This window comes from Aythya ferina, assembly GCF_964211825.1.
Source record: "Aythya ferina genome assembly, chromosome: 8".
NCBI lineage: Eukaryota > Metazoa > Chordata > Aves > Anseriformes > Anatidae > Aythya > Aythya ferina.
The window spans coordinates 9,953,978-9,974,922 of record NC_140304.1 but is presented as its reverse complement, the minus strand read 5'-3'; the positions used below and the strand labels follow the sequence as shown (position 1 = coordinate 9,974,922).

At 39.8% G+C, this 20,945-nt stretch overlaps 1 protein-coding gene and 1 long non-coding RNA gene across 3 annotated transcripts in view; one reads left to right on the top strand and one right to left on the bottom strand.

Moving 5' to 3' along the window:
* Positions 1-7,458: 7,458 nt before the first annotated feature.
* RGS1 (regulator of G protein signaling 1) lies at positions 7,459-10,916 on the top strand. The gene is made up of 5 exons (XM_084528180.1): positions 7,459-7,693; positions 8,068-8,151; positions 8,779-8,840; positions 9,391-9,554; positions 10,266-10,916. Exons 1-5 carry the CDS (start codon positions 7,590-7,592, stop codon positions 10,449-10,451), a joined length of 600 nt encoding a protein of 199 aa, XP_084384306.1. The 5' UTR covers positions 7,459-7,589; the 3' UTR covers positions 10,452-10,916.
* LOC311440822 overlaps positions 7,699-20,945 on the bottom strand; it is a 38,392-nt gene continuing 25,145 nt past the window's right edge. For both annotated transcript variants that reach the window (XR_014695606.1, XR_014695607.1), the window contains exons 2-3: positions 8,748-8,877; positions 7,699-8,639 (exon numbers count right to left, since the gene is read on the bottom strand). This is a non-coding gene — a long non-coding RNA (uncharacterized lncRNA). The remainder of the gene's footprint in view (positions 8,640-8,747; positions 8,878-20,945) is intronic.

Sequence of the window (20,945 nt, the reverse complement as noted above, 5' to 3'; positions counted from 1 at the left end):
GATAGGATGGAGAGGTCTCTCTGTGTGGTACAGCTTGTGGAGTGCCAAGCTCCCACATAAAAAAGCAAGTATGACGACTTTGAGCAAATTTAAGTCTTTCTGTTGCACATGTTCTAACACCTGGTAATTAAAAGTAGAGAACAGGTGAGACTCAAAGTAAATGACAAGAAAGGGAACTCTCTTCCTCTGGTTCATCACAAACAGAAGTGGTTGTAACATCACATCCCCGAAGATTTCTAGCTCTTCTATCCTTTTATGTACTTAAATGGAGAATATATAGATATCTCCCATTTTCCCATTTCTTGAAATAAATTGCTGCTACTTTACCTATATACCAGGCAAGTATTTTCAGAGGGAGGTGGAGGAAGCGATAGTTTGACAGATGCACTTTCAGAATGTGGTTCTCGTTCAAAAAAGACAAACTGGAAACCCTTATTAGCTTTTACAGTTACCTTTCTTTCCTAAGCAGGACTCTTAACCGAATTACAGTTCTATAATAACATTCGTTCATGTCCCAGCCCTAGCCACCTTGGTTGCCTTCTGCTGAACTTGCTCACATCTGTCAATGACATTTGTATTGTCGGGGCCAAAAACTGCACACAGTTCTCACTGTGGTCTATGGAGTGCTGAGTAGAGGGGGTAAATCACTTCCCTTGATCTGCTGGCTATGCTGTGCGGATGTAGCCCAGGATGCTGTCGGTCTTTCTTGCTGCCAGGGCACACTGCCAGCCTATGCTGACTGCTGTCTGCCAAGCCCTGAGTTTACCCTTCTCACCCCACCTTTCTGTCAGAGCTGCTCCCCAGCCAGTCAGCGCCCAGCCTGCATTGATGCACGCAGTTATTCCTTCCCACCTGCAGGGCTCTGCATTTGTTCTTATTGAATATCAGAAGACAATTGCCTTTTCCTCCACCCTGTCTAGTTCTCTCTGGAAGAAGGCAGCCCTGCACTTAGGTGTATCTCCATTTAAATCCTCCTCATTTTGGTGTCATCTGAAACCTTGACAAGAATAGGATATTGATCAAGATGTAAAATTCAGCAGATCCTAGGATAGACCCTCACAATGCTCCACTTATTATTGCCTTTCAGGTTTATTATGACCCATTAACCAGTGGTCTCTAAGCCCAGCCATCCAACCACTTTGTTTATTCATCTGGTGGTTCATCTGCACGACTGTAATGCCCTAACTTTGTATTCCACAAGAATACTATAGGACACAGCATCAAAGCCTTGCTAAAAATCAATGTGATATCCCCTGCTCTTCCCTCATCCTCCCATTTTAGCCTTTCACAGCTAATGTAGTGGCAGATCTTGGTGTCCTTTTACATCCCGTGCACATCTCAACTCTTGGCTTTCCAAGTTTTCCAAGAAACTTGGCTTTCCAACACATCTGGGTGACATTTCTAAATTCCTCCTTTACAGTCTGCCCCTTCTTCCATCCCTTGTATGGTGGTGCTTTTTTGAATCTGAGCTGTCCTGAGTGCCTGGCTTAGCCAAGCCAGTATCCCAATACAGCTACTTGTTTTCCCAAGTGTCAGATGGACCCTTCTTGTGTCTGGAATGGCTTCCAGTAACACAGGGCAATTTTCTGATGAACTCATTTCTGTGAGGATTTTTATGGTCAGAAGGAAAGCTAAGCCTGCATTGAGGTGATAGTTCAGCTAAGAAATTTATAACAGCAAGTATGAAATAGTTTCCTGAAAGTGTTCATAATTATGCTGAAACAAGTTCTGTAGAACTCCACCTAATTCTTTGGTATTACTTTTCCTGTTCAAACATGCATAAAAACATTTTCAAAGTTTTAGCTTGCTGTCCATATCCAATCAAAAAAACAAACAACCCAAACCACTGTTTTAAAAAAGAAATGGAACCTCAGTTTAACGTGTCAGATCAGTAAAAGAAAAAGCATCTGATTTTTCTTCATTAAGATTCAGATGAAGAGGAAGCCTGCTAATTTCAAAAGCTAAACTGGTATCGTGTTCACATAGCACATTTCCCTGCTCACAGCGAGAGCACTCAGCAAATTCTGCTTCACACCTCACCACCTCAGACCACCTTCTCACATTTTCTTGCTTAAAGAAATGTTGCCCTGCTTCAGTGCACCAACATGCGAGCGCATACAAAATGTGGAGTAGGCAATCAGAAATGTGCGTGTTTCCCAGATAGTGCGTGGTGAACACATTTCCTGCACTGCCGAACAACAGACACAGGAAGCATCACCATCAGCCGCCAAAACTCACTGTACTGCATTTTTTTCTTTCAATCCAGGTGTCAGTCAGTACAGCTGAGAACCAGAAGTCCCCTGAATTCACAGAAGTAAAACAGTTAATTTATTTTTGATGGAAAGCCCCAGAATGAAAATGATCTGATTTCTGATAAACTGTATAAACTTATTATACTGTAAATAAGAAATGGCCATAAGAAAAAAGAGAGTTACTGGGTATGTGCATTTCTCAGATTATGAGAGATGTGCTTTGGCAGGAGGAAGAAATAAGCATACATAATTCCTTGCACTGACTCTACAGTATAAACAAGATTGCTAAATACTAACAACATTCATCATAAAATGTTGTTAATATTTCTCTGTAAAGAAAAATCACGGAAGTTCTAAAAGATGCCACAGAGAAAACAGTAATTTGATAAGAAAAATGCATATTCAACTTTTTTTTTTTTTTTTTTTTTAAACTACGGATTTCCAGTAGTTAATGATGACTCAAAACAGCCACACAAGTACCAGAGAAGCTAATAACGTGTCTGAAGTCACACAGACCAAAAGTTCAGTGTCCATTGGGACCGTGTACAAACATTGAGAGGTAGACAGGTTTTCTTTTTCTTTACACAGACTGTAGGCATTCCATAATGGATGCAGTGAGCGGACTATATTTTAATCTCCAAGTGATCCACATGGAACACTTCACTTATAGGCTGTCTTCTCCACAGTGCTTTCAAGAGCTCCTGACAAGTCATCCCTTTGCTGTCATGATGAAAAATTCCATGAGGTCCTCCGCAGAAGCTGGGGGAACCCCTAAAAAAAATCCCCTGAAAGCATTTCGCTGATAATTCAGAAGACAACAGGGCAATTTTGGACTGAACTGGCTGTCTGCAGGAGCATTTCTATGAAGACATTTTATAGTGATGAAGGAAGTGAAAGAGCTAAAAACTCAGGAAAGGTCTGGTTGCTTATCCTCCAGACTCAAGTCTCTTGCTCTGTCATGCTTGAACTGAAACACTAAGCATGTCTGTTGCACATTTGCAGCTGCCCAAAGAACAAAAAATAACAGAACTAAGTGGAAGATATCTACCCAAATTTCAATGCATGGCATCCCTTGCTGTAGGTTGGCACTAGGATGCAGATATTTTTCAAATATAAAAGTTTCTTTCAGTGCTGGTTACATCTTAGTGATTGCCAAAATAAAATTCCCATTAAATTGTTCAGGAATAAAAGCTAACATGGGGAATATCAAAACATTCAAGCCAAATAAATATAAAACAAACAAACAAACAAAACAATTCTCAGTCAAATCAGTCCAACACCAAGAGTGAGAGACAGATTAATGTGTGTGGCTCACTTGTAACAGAAAGAGTTAAAAGAAAATTCATAAGGGATATCATCACTCCATTATGGACTGACTATGTGATGGTAGATAATAAAATTAATGTTCCCAATAATTATCCCCACCACCCAATAGCGGACCCCCCGCTTTTTGTAAAATGAGCACTATTTCCTTTTCACACAGAAACTAGTTTCTATTTCCTTTAAGTGCCTCTTTTGCTTAAGAGATGGATTATCAGTAACTTACCTCTTTAGGTCACGTAAGAAAGAGTAGCATTTCAAAGAAATCACTTGTTTTCATAGCTAAGCTAAAGCTCATCGACACAACTATCAAGGGGATGAATATTCTCTACTGGGACAGCACTGCTTGTCTGGGCACCATGGAGCTCAACCCTTCCAGCCCAGCACCAGTTTGGCCAGTTAAATCCAGAGAAGTGGATGGTGAACAGCAAGAATACAGTAACGCTAAAACCTGTAAAGCTGGCCTTACACTAGCATGGGAGCTAACAGCTCACCTAAAGCCAAAACGTTTTGTTCACAAACAAAACTGGGCTGAAGTGGAGAAGGAATGAGGGTAAGGCCTGTCAGAAGAAACATAAAAGAAAATTAAAAACAGAAGTCAGAAGCAGAAGTTTGGAGTCATTTACACCAGCAAGTGGCACATTGAAAGTTCATAGGAATTTTTTTCTCTTTGTTTTACCTAAAATTGTCCACTGCTGTAATCTTGGAAATTCTCTCACATGTTCTCTTGCACTCCACCAAGTGGTTGCTAGAATGAATGGGAAATAAAGCCTGGGAACAGGTAGAGTAAGAGCAAGTATTTTATGTATGTGCACATTAAATCTCTTCTACACGCATTAAGAAGTTAGATGAATTACTCATCACAAGTCTGTAAGAGAACTGAAAATAAGAGAACTGAAAAGCAGTAAAAACAGCTAGTGATAGCCAGCTGTGCTACTGGAAAAGAAAAAAAGATCTCTATCCATTGGACAGATTTAAATAGAGGTGATACCAGCATCAGGACAAACATATGTTATTTGTATCAAATAACAGGGATATTCTAATAAGCTGTAAAACTGTCAGATTCAAAATACATTATTATAGTAATTGAAAAATATATATATATTAGAAGAAAAGAACAACTATTAAAAATGAAAGCATTTCAAGCAGCAATCCATAGTCAGAAGTAGGGAAAACTATTTTCTAGATTAAGATGGTGGGAGATGAAACAGATGGGTCTGTTACCAACCGTCACATGATGAAACTGGGGAAAAAAAAGTGAAATTTCTGACCTCCAAATATCTGAAAAGCTTTCTACTGAGGCAGGACACAACTATTGCTCATAGCATCACACTCAATCTGACCAGAGCCTGGACTACACTGCCTGTCTACAGGAAACAAGGATAGGAAATGATTTTTTTTTTTCACTTTGCAAGCTACACTGTTATCCAATACCAACATAACCGATCTCCTCTACCAAAAAAGTTAACTGGTAAACATAACTCAGATCCTGTGGTACAGCAATGTTACATGGATGTAAGTGAAAAGAATATTACTCCTTATTTACTCTAGAGAATATTTATTGCAAGAAGGTTATCTTCAATATCCTTGCAGTAGCACATGATAATCCCTTTCTAGAAGGTCTGAAACAACACCTGCAACACGTACTGATATTTTTAACATATCCCAAAGGTAAAAATAGTAATTTCATTTCAGATGGGCGGTAGTCATTCCTTGTCTGGCAAACAAACCATCAGTCTTGCACTGATACTAGGCACAAAGAAACAAACCAGCCAGTTCAGAGGAGGAAGTCTGTCTAGTCCCTCATCCTAGACTCACAGAACCTAACTGGTGACTTACAGCTGCTTGTAACTGGAAGTCCCAGTGGTGCCCCCCTCTCTTTTAACTTTAGTCTGCAAGGTACAGAGAGATGTGGTAGAGAATAGGCTCCCTTGCCTCCTCTGTTTCCAGTGAGAGCTGAACCAGCAGTCTGCACTCAGTTCTGGAGTATGAAGTCTTTAAATTTGACTTCCAGAAGAATGTTCACTTATATATCCAGATCTCCCCAAATGTAAGAGTGGGCATTTACCCATCTAGCAATCTAAGCATACAGATAAACCATGTGCTGCCTATGTCTGAAGGCTTGGTCCTTCAGACCAAGGTATACTACAGATTAGTTTATTTTAAAATCCTGAATTACTTGAGAAAGAGTCCAAGCACTTCAATTATTATTATTTTTTTTATAGAACAGAATCATAGATTAGCTCAGAAGAGACCTCTAGCAACTATCTAGTGCAAGTTTTGTTCAGAACAGGCTTAAGAATTACATCAGGTTGCTCATGACTTGGTCTGTTTTGAATATTTCCAGGGAAGTGGATTACTCAGTCACTACACAGCCTGCTCCATTGTTTCCACTCTTGTGGTAACTTTCTTCCCCAGAAGAAAACCAATAGTGCACCCTTTGAGTAGGGTCTGGATCTAGCATCCCTATAACCCTCCCAGTAATTCACTGAGGAGAGCCCCAACCTGAAGAAGCTCAGCTCCCTCAGCCTCTCATTGTTCATGCTAGGTATGAAAACAAATACGGTACTGATACCATCTCTTCCTTCCTTTCTCGTCCTGTTCAGGGGGGTTAAAAGCAGTTGGTAAATAAGTCTGTCTGCGTGAAGGTCAGCGTTTACCTGATAACGTGCAGATAAATGTTTCCTGTGGTACAGACTATACAGGGGCATTTATGTCACTACTAGCATGCAGAGGATCAGTAGCCTCCTGTGGTTAAAATCATCCTGATACAGAGTGTCCCTGCATGTGCATCATTGTCCCGAGTCCTCTGTACCACAGTCCACTACTGGACTGTAAATAAGTGAACAACTCAGTTAACCACAGCCATACGCAGCCTTGTACAAAACATTTGTGAGCTATTTCTAAGAGCTAATGAGCTAATCAAAGCTGTAAGCATTATCTAAGAACACAACATTTTTGAAATTGTCCAGAAAAAAAACAAAACATGGATATGTCCAAGGACCAGATGAAGTACTTACACCTCTAAAGCAACCCAGACAAATAAACAGAGGCTATTTCTATCTTTTCAGGGTAACAATTAATTCATCTTGCTTTATATCCATGGTGTCATCTTTGCAGTGGAATTCAAGTAGATCTGAAAAATGCACATCTCCCTGGAACAGCCTGTAGTGTTCACATTGCCTTTACAAACAACAGCTCTGTAACTCACATCAATCTTTAGACCGTTCTGAATCACCTCATGTTTCAGAGACTTTCCTGAAATATGTCAGTGTACTTCCAAATAATCTGACTTGGAGAAATTAAATGGAATTTCCCCAAATTTTCACTACACAAAACCCTTTCCTATGAAAATTACTTTCAAACATTTGCAGTGCTTTTGGGGCTGAACAAATCAGACGCCTAAGAGTATTCTTGTTTGAAGAGCAACTGGTACATACACAACTAGCAAATAGTTTGTTACATAGGGAATGTTAATACTGGTATATCTGAAAGCACTCATTCCTAGTTTACAACTGATTTGATGGGTTGAAGCAAGAGTATGCAATTTCAGAGCACACCTGGTATAACAGACACGTAGCAGGTGAGTTCTGTCAAGATTAAACTGCAATATTTGGAGCCCATTAGATAAACTCAAAGAAGAACTGCTGATTTGAAAAGACCAATCAGAGAGGGACAAGAATTCAAGGTTATGAAGTTTTTTTTTTTTTTTTTTTTTTTTTGATGGGGGGTGTAACGCAGACACACAAAACAAACCCAAAGTAATTCAGTTTCATCCGGTTTAACCTCGACCACGAGACACTGCTGTCTGTTTTCTTTCTCAAAAGACTCACGTCACCGCACACTGAAAAAAGGGAACTTCCACAGTTTGCGGTGAGGCTGCACGATAAACAGATCTGTTCACACCAACTAGCAGGGCTGCCTGCGTCAATAAAAGGAGGTAGCAGTCAGGGAACTGGCATTTGGTGCTTGGAGGATTATCGCTGCGCAAGGCGCTTCGCATCAAGGCTAAGTAAAATGCCAGGATTATTTTTCTCCCACCACAACATGACTGAAATAAATGGAAAAGACGACTGCAAGCTTGCAGAAGGCAAAATCCATAAAAAGAAGCAAAAGGCTTTGTAAGTATACATGTCTCAGTCTAAACTTTAATGTGTTAGAAGTGAAAATAGCACTAGATCTTGAAGATTAAGAATTAGCGCCTTTTTCAGGCTAACTGACTGCAAAGCTTGCTCAAAGCCCAGGAATATAGCATCACTGTAAGTGGCTTGAGCTAATAGAAACCAACGAATTGATTAATTTAGGCAATCAGGATGAGATTTTTGGATACAGTGGCAGTCAGTCTTTTGAGAAGAATTACATGGATATGCAACTTCACAGGCTTCAGTCCTAGGATTGAGCTGTTTGCCTCTATTTAAGCTTTAAGGAATTTATGTAGAAATGAAATGCAACTGCAATTGTAAAGGATTACAGAATGTCTGTTCATTGGTTTCAGTGGTGCGGATCTCAAGAATTATTTGAAGTGCATGGTCCCGCATCTTGAATCTGGGATTAAGGCTTCCAACTCCAGAAATGTCGTGTAAGTACAAAAAGTAGATCTATGGTTAGATTGCTATATATTCCAACTACTTTTTACTGGCTTCTAAACTACTCTTAGACCAATAAATTATTTCTAACACAACAAAATAGTGCCTGAAATTTTCAAAAGGGACTAATATTATAATTTCATTAATAATTTCTGCTTCCTAAATTCATTATTAGTGATGATTATATTTGCATCAAATGATGGGGAAGAAGAAGCCTCTCTTAAATCTATCTTCTTCAGAGGCATATCATATCCAATCTGTAAAGGTTTACAAGAAAAAATGCTTCATGCTCAAGGGAATAGCCAAGATATTACAAGTCTCATTTCAGATATATGGAAACAGTAGTACGGATTCAAAAGGATTTGGTCATAGTCACAGTAGCAGCTCATCTTTCAGGGAACAGAATTCAGAGTGACTGCACAGTTGCCTGTTTTTCCATTTCTCCAATTATTTTTCCTCAGTCTGGGCTCTCAGATCTGCACTGAGAAAGCCATGAGTTTAATAAATGTGTTACATATTTCTGAAACAGAATAATTAATTATAAAACTTGTCTGCTTTAAACATGCAAGTGAGAAATGTGATTTCTTACCTAAAGCCTTTTCCTTCTTTTGTCAATTTAGGCTTTCTGCAGAGGAAGTAATGCAGTGGTCCCAGTCTTTGGAAAAGCTCTTGGCCAGCCAAAGTAAGTACTTTACTTTACTACTACTTTTTTTCTTATTCTGCAGATAAAAATTTATCTGTTACTAAATATGCAAAGCTGTAGCATCCTGCAAACACTGACAAAGAATGAGCATTTCAGTTGTTCACAGCTCCAATATTCTAATTGGATTCCAAAAATTTGTCTCCCCTGCCCTGTTTCATACCTCTAGTATAGCAAATAACCCCCCAAAAGCTCAATTCACTGCTTTCTGACCAGTTCTGTCCCTGTACAACACTGATTTAACTTGGAATTCTGCCTTCAGCTATACCCTAGGACAGTCTATTTAGGGAAGACTAGAATCTGATGATATGTTTTGGTACCCGGGGTCTAGATCTAAAAGCCACCGAATGCCATTAGGAAGAGTCCCATCCCCCTTAGAACTGGAGTATTTGCAGTATGTAAAAAGAAAGGGAGAACACTATTTTGGCAAGATTTTTATACCAGAGATTTCACTCCTGCTATAAACTATTTATTTTTATCACCCCTGGTCACAAACATCATGCTATATATGGCGTATTTGTGTTGGCTGTAGGTGGTCAAGGTGTCTTTCGGGAGTTCCTGAAGTCAGAGTTCAGCGAGGAGAACATCGAGTTCTGGCTGGCCTGTGAGGATTACAAGAAAACCAAGTCTGATCACTTACATGGCAAAGCAGAGAGGATTTACGAGGAGTTTGTCCAGTCAGATGCTATTAAACAGGTAAGCATTAATATATAAAATTACAGTAAAGAGATTCTAGAGATTGAGGAGAAGGAAGCATGAGAGATGCACTTAAATTCATTTACTCAGGAAGATGACAGCCACATGTTTTGTGTGCATGCTTGCACCGTTAGTGCCTTCAGACACGAGTCTATCAGACCTCACAAGTGCAGTCACACGACACAGGCCAGCACTACTACAGCGCCAGCAGAAGTTCAGTTGCAGCACTAGTGGCTTGACACATGACGCTGTTCTCTCCGAGTCAGCACAGTTTGAATTACTGCTGGTGTTTGGGGTCAGACTGCTGGAGTAAGCTTGGCTTGTAAGACAGCTGTGGATTATTTGTTGTCCTTTAAAATATGGGGACATGCTAGAGAATTGAACGTTGTGTACAGTGAACATACCTCTAACTGGAGACTCATTCTATGCAGGATTTCTCCTTGTTTTAATTTGAGGTTTCACTGGAGATGGTAATTTATTGTTCAACTCTAGTGCCTCTGACTTTTTAAGAAACTGCATTTCTATTGTGCGTAGCTGGGATATAAACTTCAAGTTCCCTCATTTTGAAGTTCTGATACTGAATATCACACTGAGTTCTAAGGCTGGGAATTTATTTACTGACAAGACCAAGCGATAGATACAGCAGAAGAGTACATTTTAAAGATGTTGATGACATTTATTTTATTATTATTATTTTTTTTTACTTTACAGATCAATATTGACTATCATATGAGGGAAGCAACAGCCAAAAGGGCTCAAGACCCAACTCACACAAGTTTTGATGAAGCCCAGAAAACTGTGTATGTCCTTATGGAGAGGGATTCATATCCCAGATTTTTGAAATCCAAAGCCTACCTGAACCTTTTGAACCAGCTGCAGACCAACAATTCAAAATAAAGGGGTTGAGATAATGAAGAGGCAAAGAAACTATGTCAAATATCCCATGGAAACATCCTCCAGGATGGCTGGATCTTGGCTAGGAGAATGCCCTCCCTGGGAGGAGGTATGAGTGAGATGCAAACAGCTCCATGGCCAAGAGAAGGCAGGATAAAAGCTAGCAAGACTGCTACAAGGGCGAGAGCAGTACATGGAGAAAATCCTCTCCTGCCATACATACATCATGCAGATGAGACAGGATCTGGATGCTATTTATTATTTGAACTCCACTGTGAACATTGAACCAAGTCTTAGATGCCAAAGAACTGCTGGTTATTAGGAAGCACAAGATTAGCACGCTGAGTGTTGGGAAAAGATGATCAAGTTCAGAAGAAAAATAAGGACAACTGACAACTTTGTGCATAACAAGAAAATGCCCAAGACTCTTTAATGGCTTTTTAAAAAAAATCTGTGAAGTCTTAATAAGTGTGAGTGCAGCTCTATGATAATATTGTGCTATGTATATATTATAAATTGACTTATTTTAAAATTGATCTATTTTAAGTTATATTAGAACTATATAAGCTGTACATTTTTTTTTTTTTAAGTTTGTATTCAACAAGCAGATATGTAGCATCTTTTCTGTTTAATTTATTGCAAAATAATAAGCAACTCTTCAATTAAATCTACTCAAAATACAGAAAAAAAGTTATGGTCATTTTCCATCTTATTTTTTGTTTTCTTTCCATTACAATTACTGAAACATGCCAAAACAAGTACTGAAGCACATGGTTCCCTTCTGTCCCACTATGTCACTACTTCCCATCTCCTTATTCAAATATTATTTTTCCCCTCTCACCCCACAGGCCTTTATCTCTCTCCTACTCACTTTACAGAGACATGGCCTTAGTTATATGGAATACCGGATCCTACATAGACAACACCCACTCACCCCCAAATGAAAAAGAAAAAGCAGGTCCAAATTTCGTGCTTATTTTTCATACTCCCCCAGCTACCGGAGTTTGAGTCAAATCTCAAATATAGATACCATTTCATCACTGACTTCAGCATCAAAGTGGATTAACTGTGATGTGTTGAATACAGAAGATAAAATCTTGCTCACTTACACAGAGAGGCAGTAACTGGTGTGACTCAATAGCGTTCACATTTCTTATGGTATTAATGCTACAGACTAATTTTAGCAAGATTCAGCCTAATTTCCAATATGAATACTAATATCAATAGTTGTTTAATTTCATTGCAGACAAAGCATTAAATTTACTCTGTAATACATGCAATGTTATGCATAGCCTGTACCACACTGGATAGTGATGGGAACCAAAGAAAGAAAAATTGCACTTGTACTCAAACTATGCAGCTAGAGAAACAGGGACTACCAAATCTGAAGTGCTTAAGATCTTGTGATGACATTACAGTTTGTAATGAAAATGAATTCAAGTGTGTTCTGGTCTTGATGAGTTACCATCATGAGAGACAGCTATCACATGTGTGGCTATACAAGACGTGGCAGTACAAGACTAGCTCAGCCCGACAGATTTTCCACTTTCCAGAACAACATGAGCTTCATCAGGCACACTCTGCCAGTCTGTACCAAATGGAGAAAAGCTGTAAACCCACAGACTCCTCTCGTGGGGAGAGAAGACTGCGCTCACACTGCCACCCTTTGGGGACCTCGGGGCCTCCAAGGGAGGACAAAGGCTCTGCGGGAGGCTACATGGCAGCTGCTGCCAGCTTCCTCCATCGCCTACTGTCATAGCAGCCTGGCAGCCACCGCAAAGCACAGCCTCCTACTTCTAAAACTAGTGTAGAGAGAGAGAACAAGCATGCATATACCCGGGGGAGTCTCCGACTGCAAAGCCTGAATTCTCCTGAAACAACGTGAACTGGTCTCCAATCAGCTCTCTTAGATAAGCTGAATTTCCAAGATCAGTAGGAATAAAGTGAGTTCCTGTGAAGTAGGAAATAACACTGCCTCCCACACCAGGGGCATCCTCATCTTTGCTGACACACTTAGCATGTACCAAACGTCACTGTTCGCATAGTTCGAAAGCCACGGAAGACAAAAGAGTACCGCCAGTGATTTTTTTTTCTTTTTAATTGTTATTATTATTTACTTAGGAAACCGGGTCCCTGTGTGCACTGGTCACATGCTCACAGAATTAATAAGAAGCAGCTATCTACATCTGCTTTGTACATCACACAGTGTCCTTACAGCACTTCCAAAGCGCCCCCACAAGCCTGTCAAAGATGCAACGTCAGCTACACTCTGCACAGGCTGTGCCTTTAACTGATGTTATCCTCGTAAACCTTTTAAAATTAGCATAGGCACAAATTTAATTTACAGCACAAATCTACACCTGCACTATTTTGCCATGATTTAGCCAAACACCTGTATGAAGCTTCTGACAGAAATCATATTTCACAGTATGGCTAGTTATGATTTTTTTTTTGTTTTTGTTTGTTTTTAAAAAGAAAATAAATTATGCTCCTTACAATTCAGCAATTTTACTTTACAACCCTAAAACTCATAAATCCCCCTGCAGTAAGGGCCTGAAACTAGCCCCACATGTCAGGTGCCCAGGTCACCAGCTCCAGAGCTCTTACAGCCCCCTCCAGGGCTCGAGCAACACGGCCGTGCTTCACCGGGGGATAAACAGCGCTCAGAAATGCAGAGCTATCTCTGGGATGCTCTCACAAGCCCTGTGTTACATAGCTGTTGCTACAGCAGGGCTATACAAAGCCGGTTGTTTAAACAAGGTGCAGGAGATCTCAACGTATTTTACAGAAATTTATTGTGCTGTCCATATTAATCTACCTAATGGAGAGAAGCAGCTATAAGTAATAGCTCAATGGTACAACTGAAACAGCTTTAAAAGTACTTTAAGACAAGTGCTTTAAAACAGCTGAGAGTTAGGGGAGGTGTTTTTTTAAATTATTTCTGCAAAATCTTTTTCACAATGCAGTATATGGTGCTTATTTTACAGTGAATTCTTCCCTTGAACCTAAAAATGGAAGTTTTTTTGGGCTCTGAAAAACAAGAGAACATCCAGATCAAAGGGATTAAGCTTTGTGACCTCAGATCATTGACAAGGTGCATGCACTCTATCAAGTTCATTTGTGATTTCTTACTCATCTCCTCCTGCCCCCACCCATGCACATAAATAGCCTTGGTGCTGTAAATCGGTTTCACAGCTGTGGGTCATGCCCTGCCAAGCAGGGCAGACTCTTCCAAAACAGCGCATGTTACACAGCCCTTCCGTAAGCGTGCCCCCCACGGAGAAACTTGTGAACAAAAGGTCTGGTTGCTATACTGGTAAATATGTTAGGTAACTGGTGGAAACTGTCCTTCTTCAACATATGCTAGAGTTGATCACCAGTTACCTGTTAAAACTTTCCAGAATTGGTTTGTGCAAGAGTGAATTAAGTTTTTGCACTTACAGATTCTATCAGCCAACATAATAAAATATTTAATGGGTGAAACACCTTACCTGCTTTGTTTGGTTGATTTTTAATTTTAACTTTCCTCTTTCAGAAACAAATATACCATAAGAGAGAAGGAATTTGCAGTTCTGTTTGTATTGACTGTGAGAAAAACCATTGAATCAGACGGGCCATCAGCTACAGATCAGTACTTGAAAGCAGGATGCAGTACAGGGAGAAACTAAGATTTGACAGTTGTGACTCAGACTTGTCTTTAAGAGTTCCCTTCCACTGCTCAAGGAAATATCTTCAGTGTTTGTCAGTGTTTCAGTAGGAAAAAAATAATCATGGTGCCACCTTAGGGCAGATTTTCAGAGTGAGTTAACTTCTCACAGCTGTATAGAGTTTTCTTTAGGAAGAACTCAAGAGCCCAACTTTGCAGACACAATGTGAAACTGCTAGGCTCATTTTAGTCTCTCCAGTTCGAAAAACTTCCTGAAAATCCATTCCCCAAAATAGATGTTTTAATATTATAGAATTGAAAATGTGATATAACATTGTGTTAGTCTCCCACATATAATGAAGAGACCATCCATGAAAGCCTGTTATTAGAGGCATCCTGCACAACAAAATGTGAAAGAAGCTAGAGGCCAGGACAAGCTAAGATGGTGAAGAATAGTATAAACTTCTCACCTTAGACTCATAAATGCCATCCGTCTGTGCCAACACCGAAGTAATGCACTTTCTGGATGTTATCATTTCCTTTGTGGTTGTGAAATGGGTTTGAAAAGCAAAGATCACGAAGATGACTAGATGACAATAGGTGGAAAATTAGATGTTTTCATCTTCCATTCAGAGACATGGGTTAATTGTATCAGTGTAAACTTTCTAAATGAAGCTTCTTGAAAGGAAGTCTTTAGTCATTAGACATGAGCACAGATTGCCAGACAAATTCTTGCTTCATTGGATGATTTAAATTTGTCCTGGATGCTCAGAAACAAAGTTGGAATTCAGGTTATCCCCTGGCTTTGTTTAGATAAACACGGTCTGAAAGGCCTTAGTCACAAAAAGGAGACTTAAGATCTACCAAGCGTTGTTGGAGGGTTTCTGCAATTAGAGGACAACTTATCAAAATAAAATACACTGTGCATAATGGTAATAACTTACAAACCCATGAATTTCATACTTCTTACTTTCAGACTTTTGGAAAGAGGCCACATTGTATTTCATATATGGTTTGTCATCCAATAAAGGTCAAGCAGACAGCTTTAGAAATATGAAGAAGAGACTTGCTATTGAACCAAATGTGACCAGCAATGAGTTTAAGCTAGACAACATGCTTATCCATGCCAATCTGAGGAAACAACAAACACAGGATGTTTGAACACAGCCCAAAGTCGTACTTGGAACTGTTTGTATGCTGGAATAAAGAGCAGGAGTTAGGGTACCTGGGCTAGCATGGTCAAATATTCTGACCTACATGGACCAAGCTGTGATTAATAAATTCACAGTAAAAGCAAACTACAAAAAAAAAAAAAAAAAAAAAAATTAAAAAATCACTTAATGCTGACATAACCATGGAGAACTGGCATCTTGAAAATGAGTATACCTGCATGATGCACAGGTATGCCTTGTACACTGCTGTGCTTTTATGCATGTGTGGTCTGATGGAGAGCTAAGGGCACACAGTACTTTGTACCCAAACTGTGGTACCCACCTCTCCAAAACCCAGTGGAATGGGAGGGCTGAGGGTTTACGTTATGTCTAGTCCAAGCATTCAGTTGCATGATTTCCTCTTCTGCTTTAGTGACTATAGAATGTCAGGCTCACATGGTGACATGAGGGCTTTTCAGAACAAAAAAGGGAAGAAATGACATGGCATACAACTGATGTAAGGTTTTCATAAGTTCTGTCTTGACTTCAGTCGGTTTTTATCAAGATGACAACTCTTTGTCAAATTTGCAGAGAGCATTGGCAACATAAAGTCTGTCCAACTCTATGGCCAAAACCTGAAGAAATCATGAATATAGAAACTACTCAAATTCTTTAAGTCAGTGAGTAATTGTAAGCTATGCACCTTACAATTACTTATCTGAATGCACCTTATCTGAAGAGGCAAAGGAAGAGCTTTGATCCACTATTTCTATACTGCATCCACTCAAAGAGCAATGAGTATGAACAGCACCTAGATCAGAACATCCACTTTGGGCCCTTAATTTTTTTATTTTATTTTTAAAAAGAGGCCTCAATGTCTTTCTTCTCTTCCTGTGCTTGGTCCTAGGTTTCCAGGCACATCTTCAGCATTCATGTTTACATACCCTTGTAAGACACAGCCTCAAGAAGGTGAATACCAGGCAAGCCCATGCAAGCAGTGTTCCTACATTCATGAATGCCAGCGTGTGGGTGTACTGCTACCCAACCTCCTTTCTCCTGCGACGGGCAAGCAAGGGAGTGTGTAGGTGGATGGAAAGAATGGGTACAAGACAGAGAATGAGACAGAGGGCATCCAAATTTATTAGTGCGGAACAGGTGTAGGTGGGCGAGGTGTTTAACGAACAGAGGAGCATTAAAATAGAAACACAAATAGGAAAGTGAACGTAAGGGCAAGACAAAACTAAAGAAAATCTGTAAGAATTATCAAGAACGATATTAAATAAGCTAACACAAGAAAGAACAGAGGAAGAAAAACAAAGCTTTGAGCAAGAGTTTGTCTGGAAGCACTGTCCTCACTGAGGAGGAAAAAATTGCTGTAATCAAGATGGTCAGTATATACTGCTGCAGCTTGCTGGCACTAGGCAGTTATCTGTGGAAAAAGAACAGGACAGAGCAACTGTCAAGTTTCACGTCTCTGACTTGCTAGTCATTTTTTCCTCCATTTTGTTTCTTTGGCTTTTCCGTTTCCCTCATTTTACTTTCCTTCTCAAAAGCATGTCCATCTCAACTACTGAATGGACCAAGCAATAACTGGCTCCTAAATGCCATGCTCCCTCATGATGCTGAAGTTGTTCTACACCCTTCCAATGTAAGGAAGGATTCAAAGGAGCAAGGCTGTATCAGAAGCCACGTTAACCAGCCTGTTCCGCATACGCTTCAGTTGCCTGCTTGTCTCACTGTCTGACCTATTTGAACAAGGAGTCCCCTTCCAGCCAGGTGAAACCATCCATTGCAATCAAATTGCAGAAAGTTTCTGCAGAGGCTGTTCATCCACCCTCATGAACCGATTTGATCCACCCCATTGAACTGATGCGCAGGGAACTTGTGCCTTTTCCTTCAGGGTGATGTCAGATGACATCTAGTGGAATATCCATGTAATAAGAGGGAGGGCATAGTTCAGGCTTGATCGCAGTATTTCATTGAAGAAGCATACCTTTTAATGACTAAACCTATCGTTCCTGTGTGCTTTAAATATTCTGGAAAGGAAAGTAGAAAGGTGACATTCTGAGTATCAAGCTATGAAAAAAGGACAGTGGAAAGCAGCTGTCTCTAAAATAAACAGCTTTTTTAACAAGTTTGCCACAAGCTGCATTGAAGTAACAGCAAGCAGGAATGGCAGCAGTCCTGCAACAGGACAGAACCCTTGCAGTGGCTGGGACATGTGGTGGTGGCAGGCAGGCACATCCGTAGCCCTTCAGGGTCCCTCCATTTCTGAGGACCTTCCAGCCAGCCAGATTGTCTGGTTTTACAGTTCCTGTGTGCTCATCTAAGGATATGTGTGCCAGCAAGTCAACCACCCAACGCTGAGGCACTGTGGATAACCATTACATTCCAGAGGCTGCTTTAGGACATGGTCAACTTGAAGGACACAATGAAACCACAAGATATGACATAGGCTGCTAATCTTGCACTAAAATTTCCTCCTGCTGTCAAGTCAAGAGTAGTTATGAAGAACTTTCTTCAGTTTAATGTTAAAAAGAAATGTATTGGGGGAAAAAAAAAAAAAAAGGTCAAAACAAATTTATTTCATCCTTCTACACTAGGCCTCAATACCAGTGGGTGAGCTGCAATAAAACAAGCGAGCATACTGATTTATTGTCACCTCAAACTTCAGCTGAAGTTCAAACAGTGCTGAGTTTATGCTTTGCCAAGGAGCCACAGTAGAAGAAAAAGAACGATGAGTCAAAACGGAGAGATAAGATCCGCGGAAACAGCTCACTGCACAGCTGGGCTGTCGGATGGAGTAGGCCGGCCGTTCCCTCCTGACCCAGTCAGCATGCCCAGTGTACATACTGGCAAATCCCCAGAGGTCACAACTACCCCCAGAAAGGACAGACAAGCCCTTTAGAAATATTTTTTTCCCCTTCTTCCTATGATTTACCAGGACCCTAAGATCTGGTTCTTATTCCCCAAGCCCTAGTTTTAATACAAGTCTACCACAGGCATGAAGAGAGCAACTGCAGTGCTGCTGCACTGCAGGGCTGCTTCCATTTGAAACACTTAGAGAAGAATAAATGAAACGTAGATGACTCCAGGCTTAATTTAAAATGAGGTCATAACCTGGGCAACAGCTATGAGAAAAATAACAAAGGTCCTCACACAAGTTAAAACAAAGTTCTGTTCTACCATCACTCAGGATCTGTTAAATACCAAGTTACAGGCGTATAAAACCCCTCACACTGATGGGTCAGAGCAGAAAAATAATATTTTTATTATTCCATAACAATACAAAGTTCCTGCTTTGTGATGTTGCCCATAAGAGGGCCAATCTTGTTTTTAAGTGCAACTCACCTCATTTCAACGTGAACTTCAAACTTTGCATAAAGAACTTTGATATAGGAACAGAAAATATTAGTCACAAAAGTTGGACAATACATGCAAGATTTCAACCAAGTAACACACAGCTTTATTTCATTACAGCTGATGGGTACAGATGTCAAGATAATTTCAGAGCAAACAGCATGTAACAGTGGTGCAGAGTCCAACTGAACTTCTTCTGATAGAAATCACAAACACTTTTTGCCTGTGGCAAGCAGCTAGGCACCAGCACGAACAGAGCAGACATGCCCAAAAGGTAGTAAGGCCTTTTGCATTAACAGAAAACAATGAAACAAGAAAACAAGTCAAGAAATTTGGGATCTTATCCCTACAGATGCAACTAATAAATTGAACATTTTAACATTTAAGGAAGCTGAGAATCAAGGCTTGTGTTGCAGCTTGAAAATAGATCAAGTGTACTGTGATCTACCAACAATTTTCCTGATAGTTTTCCTATCTAAAATATAATGACTGCTAAATAGTGATTTCCAGATCAGTATCACTTAGATCTTGTACAGAAGTGAATAAACTCATGTCTTCAATTCATCAGACAGGTAATTCACCTGAAAATCTTGTAACCAGGTGACTTTCTTTTTGATTACAAGACCTGCAGGAAGCACGGATCCCTACATGTTAGAAGGGTTGTCACCTTGTTACAATAAAAATCTTATATAATAGCTTTTTGTTCACTCATATGTTATTTGTATGTATTTGGTGAAAACAGCTCCTGTAGCCCTAAACTAGTTGGTTTAACTACTACATATGAGTAGTTAAGATGTAGATTTGTTACCATTCACAACAGAAAATAGTATAAAATTGTAGGCAAAATCACAGGCTGCATTTATGAAGTTTAGCCAATTTAAAATTGATACCAATTGCACTACAGCAGTAGGTACTATACCTGTTTTGTTTTTAGGAGTAACACTACTCCCAGCAGTAACAAGTAACATTAGATTAATGAAACAGACTGTACTTTGGTGGAATGAAGAAGTTCTAAAAAGATAAATATAAGATGATGATAATAATAAACAAACAAACAGCTAGCTTTGTCCTATTTGGAAATATTTCTTATGTAAAGAGAAAAGAGAACCACAAAGCCCTGGTTGCCTACATAGTGAGTATGTGTACTCAGCAAACCCTGGGACACAACATTTTATTGAAAGCCTCAAAGTCAAATTAAAACTGTTCCTCAAACCAATAACATCTCATTATATAACGTGACTTTTCATGCAGCCAGAACTTTAGTCAGTGCGACACATCGCTTCCATCCAAGACACCTGCCAAAGAACTGGTACCCACTCGTGCACTGTGCTGATTTATTGACTGGAGCCAAAGGAGTGTTCCACTGCAGTACTGAGAATAGGTCTTTCTTTTGACTCCTATCATTTGAGTGAAGCTAAATGACAGCACATCAGAAATCCAGAGAGCACATCCAGAAGTGCCTCCTAGACAAGGACTTTTTCCCCCACACAGTAACAGCTCAGCCAAAAGGAAAATGATGCAGTGCAGCCAGGGAAGCCCCTTGCACTGGGGAGAGCCCAATAAGTGAACTACAGCTCCCACAAGGCATTGCAATAGCACTGCTATGTAAAATTTTCAAGTCCCAGCTATAAAGCCCTCAGATATTTTTGGAGAATTAGTTTTTCAGTGTAATATTGTTCTCCAGTAAATTGAATCATCTTGCAAATAAATGCAGCAAAAATATTATGGTCAGCACAGCAGCTATGAGAGTAGCTTTAATACACATCCCAGTAAATCACGTTCACATTTCCCTTCCTAACATTCATTGTATTAAAGGAAAGAAAAAAGTAAAAAGCTTTCCCTCCATGTCTGATGCCCTATCAGGCAGTGTTCTTTCTGCTTCAAAGACTAATGCTAAAGGCAAATAGACATGGAAATAAGATGGCCCAGCTGATGATACTCAGTGAGACAGACTAGATTGTCACTTGTTCTATATACAAGTGCTATTGCTGACAGGGGTGAAAAATCATCTGCGTCAGTAACAGCGAATATGACTCAGAAGCAGCTCTCTAGTCCTTTGAATGCTTCTTTTCCTTAAGACTCACCTCCCATAATCACGTACTTCACAAGTTTACAGAGAGGAGGGCCAGTAGCTCATGAGGAAAGGGGAAAAATAATCTTCTGATAAAAATTAAGCATACAGGCAAGAGTTACTAACACTGCAATTTGACAGAGGTAAAATTTCTATTATTGGATATTTCTCTGATCAGGTCAGCGTGGTGAAGCTTGACATAATAGCCAGCAAGCCACAGCACGTGCTGAGAAAGAAAAAGTGAGAAATATATCAAGTTAAAGATAAAT